The sequence below is a fragment of the Electrophorus electricus genome, chromosome 15 (genome assembly GCF_041902795.1).
Source record: "Electrophorus electricus isolate QZ-2024a chromosome 15, ASM4190279v1, whole genome shotgun sequence".
In the NCBI taxonomy this organism is placed as follows: domain Eukaryota; kingdom Metazoa; phylum Chordata; class Actinopteri; order Gymnotiformes; family Gymnotidae; genus Electrophorus; species Electrophorus electricus.
Genome location: NC_137511.1, coordinates 26,665,001 through 26,670,000, shown reverse-complemented (window position 1 = coordinate 26,670,000; position 5,000 = coordinate 26,665,001). Strand labels below are relative to the sequence as shown.

The 5,000-nt window shown below is 50.3% G+C and overlaps 1 protein-coding gene across 2 annotated transcripts in view; it reads right to left on the bottom strand.

The window, feature by feature from the left end:
• chrm3b (cholinergic receptor, muscarinic 3b) overlaps positions 1 to 5,000 on the bottom strand; it is a 67,972-nt gene that overhangs the window by 750 nt on the left and 62,222 nt on the right. For both annotated transcript variants that reach the window (XM_035533204.2, XM_081698312.1), the window contains one exon: positions 1 to 2,197. This exon is cut by the window's left edge and continues 750 nt beyond it. In XM_035533204.2, coding sequence (XP_035389097.1) covers positions 480 to 2,165 — 1,686 coding nt within the window. In that variant the 5' untranslated portion in view covers positions 2,166 to 2,197 and the 3' untranslated portion in view covers positions 1 to 479. The remainder of the gene's footprint in view (positions 2,198 to 5,000) is intronic.

Genomic DNA, 5,000 nt, shown 5'->3' with positions numbered 1-5,000 from the left:
CCTGTGTAAAAAAAACAAACAAAAAAAAAAAAACACTATATTTTTAACATTCGCAACAGAGACTAATATATTTTGGCCAGCATTTATGCATCAGTGACGATAACCACACACCACGGCCAAATACGCAGGAATCAAAACACCAGGAACAAGATGAACTGTATCATAAAGTTTAAAAAGGTTGAACATTGAAAGGGCACCCTAAGAGCATTAGCTGTAGTAGTCCAATCACTGTTCAGCTGGAACAAACACTGTTAACACTGGTCACGTGGGCTTGAACGGGGAGTCAGAATGGAGGTATTACTTAACACCAGCGAGCGCCTTCACAGTTATGAACCGAGCAGCTGTTACTCCAACAGTAGGCATTACTGTGGGCAAATCATCGCAAACCCATAGTTGAATTGTCCACCTACGGCATCTGTGAAGGGTCAGTTTGCGGAGCCTGTACCCGTCTTCGCCGTAGGCTGCCTCTGCACTGCCGGTTACTTCCTGTAGGCCACCGCCACGGTCCTCGTCTGGATCCGGTTCTGGCCGTCCCAGCGGCAGAGCAGGATCATCCGGAAGGTGGTGCGGAAGGTCTTGTTGCACAGGGCGTAGCACATGGGGTTGACGGTGCTGTTGACGTAGCAGAGCCAGTAGCCCAGCGCCCACAGCGACTCGGGGATGCAGCCGTCGCAGAAGGTGTTGACCAGCACCATGATGTTGTAGGGCGTCCAGGTGATGATGAAGGCGAAGAGGATGGCCAGGAGCGTCTGTGCCGCCTTCTTCTCCTTCACCAGCGTCATCTTCCTGCGCTTGTGCGCCCGCATCTTGGCCTTGGAGGTGAAGCGCTTCGCCAACGCCGCATCTTTGGAGGAAAGAGGCACCGAGGGCGATCCGGAGCCAGACGGACCCCCGGAGGTGTTCGGCTCGTCCATAACGCACGGGGTCTCGGGGGAGGTCTTGCGCATACCTTTACTGGATGGCCTTTCTAAGGCGACGCCTTTGGGGGTCGGGTAGTGCTGCTCGGACGGGTTCCTTTGCGCAGGGTTCTCGCCAGGTCGCACTCGAGAAGGGCCGACTGCAATGGAATAGATGGGCCTTGCCTCCGTGCCCTCCTCGTCCTCATCCTCGTCTGACTGGTCAAGGGACACCCCGGCGTCATTGTTATTCCAGCTGTCGCTACTGCTGTGTTCCAGATCGCCAGCGTGACGCGCCCTCCGACCTCTGCGACCCAGCGGCCAGAACCGGAAGCGCTCCGGCTTCTTCCTCCCGGAGTCTTTCTGCGCCAGCTGGTTCTGCTCGTAGCCGACGCTGTTCCGAGAGCAGCCAGCAGGGGGCATCATGGTGGTGGCTTCCTCCTGGTTCCCCGAGCCCTTGAGCCCTGCTAGGTCTTTGGAGCGGTTCTCCGTCTCCTTGTAGATCCTCCAGTACAGCACGGTCATGATGGTGACAGGCAGGTAGAAGGCGGCCATGGCAGTGCAGAACGTGATGATGGGCTCGGAGAGGAACTGGATGTAACACTCCCCGGGCGGCACCGTCCTCTGCCCAACAAAGTACTGCCAGAACAGGATAGCAGGAGCCCAGAGCACAAAAGAAATGGACCAGGCCAGGCCGATCATGGTCATCGCCCTCTTAGTGGTCCGTTTGGCCCTGTACGTCAGCGGCCTGGTCACAGAGAAGTACCTGTCAAAGCTGATCACCAGCAAGTTCATGACGGAAGCGTTGCTGGCCACGTAGTCGACGGCCAGCCACAGGTCACACGCCCAGTTCCCAAGTGTCCACTTGCCCATGACGATATACGTGGTGTAGAGGTTCATTGACAGGACACCGATGATGAGGTCAGCGAAAGCCAGGCTGAGGAGATAATAATTATTCACCGTCTTCAACTGCTTGTTGACCTTAAAAGACACAAGCACCAGGATGTTCCCAATGATTGTGAGAAGAGACAGAGACCCCGTCAGCAGGACGATGATGATCACCTGCCACACGGAGTGACCGCCCAGGGGGTCATACACCGCAGTGGGCGTCAGCGTTGCATTATGGGAGCTGGTCAAGTTGGCACCCCATGGGAGGGGGGAGACGTTGGCGAGGTCGTGAGGGATAAAGGCGGTGTCGGGATAGTCTCGCATTCCAGGGGAGTTGTTGCTCAGGAATAATCCAGTGTCGGATCTCGAGGTCTGGTTCATGGTGAGCCCTGGGCATGTTCTGGAGATGAGGCCTGGCAGAGAGAAACAAAGTCTTAGCCTCAAGGAGCAATAATCGAGGAGCGCTTATTCTAATACAACAGCTCAGAGCAAGAAAACAAGACAATAAAAAATAATGAGGAGACATAAATCACTGTAGCTCGCTGAACATGCTCATGAGTAAAACACCTCCGAAAGCGCATCGTGTAATATCAGACACTTGGAAGTGCTTGATGTATTTGATTTGGAGCACAGCCATATTGTGATGACTATGTCAAGGAGTTGTCATCTCCTGTGTTTGGCTTATGTTAGAATAAAGTTTCAGGTTCAAATCGATCTGGAGAATGTTTAGACACCACAGTCAGTGAGTACTGAGTCAATTACAAACGTGTTAACAGTTAACACGTCACAGTAAGTGAACACAGAGTCCAGTACATACGTGCTAACAGTTTTGGTGGTTAGGTCTCCAACAGCATTTCACTGCTGCTGGATAAATCACACTAGAGGACATATAAATGATGTTAAATGATATGGATGGACCAAATGGCTCAAACACCAAGGTTATACTTTTCATTCTTTACTTGCCCTGGTATTGAAATCTCAATTTGAGATTTTTCCGTCAGTCTGTAGAAACGCCCGAACCCCACCGCGTCGTGTTTTTTTGTTATGAAAGGTCCTAGTTTCAGATTGAGTATTAGGGTTATTATGGGAGAAAGCACAGTGCGTCATTCCCATCTCTGCAGGCACGCTGAGCACACATCAGCAGATGACTGCAGAAACACTCAGTACGCAATAAGAGAGACGAGATCAGGATACAAGAGCTTTGTTCTCACACGCAGTCAGGAATGGATGTATAGCGCCTGTTATCCTAGCAGGACTCTGGAGATTACACGCCCTACGTAGCATGCTAGGACTTTATCAATTTCATGAACAGAGCCCTGCACATTTCACACTATTTGCAGTACAGCTGTTGTATATTTTGATATACAATGATGAACATAATTGACATTGTTGCTGATGACACAATAAAACAATAATGAAGTCTTAACAAGCTCACAGTAACAGTAGTTCGGTCCTTATGTTCTGTTCAACATTTTATGTGTATCAACACCTGTGACATTTTAATAGCACAACTAAAAGGGAATTTGATATGTTTTCATTGGGCTCCTAACAATTCCAAAAAGATGTCAAAACCAAAATAACACTTCAAATAACACTTCTTGTATAATAAACAATCCCTAATAATTGAATGTTTTATATTAATTAAAATCCTAGAGAAGTGCCCTGTTCAGCCTTCCAGTGACATTAGAATAACATAAAAAAGTTATTACAAACATCACGAGAGACTTCCAATCTTTATCAAACTGTTTTTATCCAGTGGGGCATGAAAAAAGTGATCCATATCTGTGTCGTATAAATACATCAATCACGCACAGCACCACAGGAAGGCCGAGACTGTGCAGAAGTTCTGTAGGTGTGTTAACCCCGCCGTCTTCCTGCTGGGAACGCTAATCTAATTATGCCATGATTAATAATCGCAGGACAAGGCGCCATATGCTGACAGCAGGCCTGCTGGGATTGGACAGCAGGCCGAGGCTGTAATCTGCTGGGATTGGACGTGTATAAATATCCCAACATCTGTAAATAATGAGAGGGAGTGAAGTATAGAATGCCAGAGAAGAGGAGAGAGAATGGGGGGAGGGAGAGAGAGAGAGAGAGAGAGAGAGGGAGAGGGGGGGAGAGAGAGAGAGAGAGGGAGAGGGGGGGAGAGAGTGGGAGAGAGGGAGAGAGAGAGAGAGAGAGAGAGAGAGAGTGAGAGAGAGGGAGAGAGAGAGAGAGAGAGAGAGAGAGGGAGAGAGAGAGAGAGAGGGGGGGGGAGAGAGTGAGAGAGAGGGAGAGAGAGAGAGGGAGAGGGAGGGGGGGAGAGAGTGAGAGAGAGGGAGAGAGAGGGGGGGAGAGAGAGAGAGAGAGAGAGGGGGGGAGAGAGTGAGAGAGAGGGAGAGAGAGAGAGGGAGAGGGAGGGGGGGAGAGAGTGAGAGAGAGGGAGAGAGAGAGAGAGAGAGAGAGGGGGGGGAGAGAGTGAGAGAGAGGGAGAGAGAGAGAGAGAGAGAGAGAGGGGGGGAGTGAAGGGAGTTCAGAAGGTGCATGAACATCACAGAGCTCAGGACACAGTGGGTGGGACGTAGAGAGATGGAGGGCAGCAGGGAGGATCAGGTCAGTGGACATCTCTGATCTTGCTGTCTTTTACAGGAGACGGGCGGGGCAGGGGCAGAACAATGACATAGGGCAGTCATCAGTGGCTAAAAGCCATGGTAACGGTTACCACATCTGTACTGGCTCTCTGTGCCGCTCATCAAAGGCAATAATGAACCATGACTCACGATGGCCTTCATAATGTCTCCTAGCACTTCTGCAGGCAGTCAGATGTCTGGGAATAAAATGCCAGAAAACTATGCAGCTGCTCGAGAAGAAAACCAGGCAAAAGAAAGGTTAAACAAGATGACATGGGAGCGTCTATCTGTCGCAGCCAACAGGACAAACGCGACTAGAGCGTTGCGAGACCCAAACACTCCACTAAAGCACCGTCCAGGAGTTCAGGCTCTGACTCAGACATTTCCCAAATGAGCAGAGATAACAAACACTCTCGTCTGACTCATCACGGCAGTGTCATGAACGAGGAGCATACAAGGTGAGTATTGGCACCCGAGGACCTCAGAACCTAATCAAATATAATTATTTCGGTATAAAGAGGTCAGATGGTCCCGGCGAGTGAAGTGACTATGGACCTTGGATTTTAATTGAGGTCACTTCAGTGACTGCTTTCTGGGTTTGGTCAAG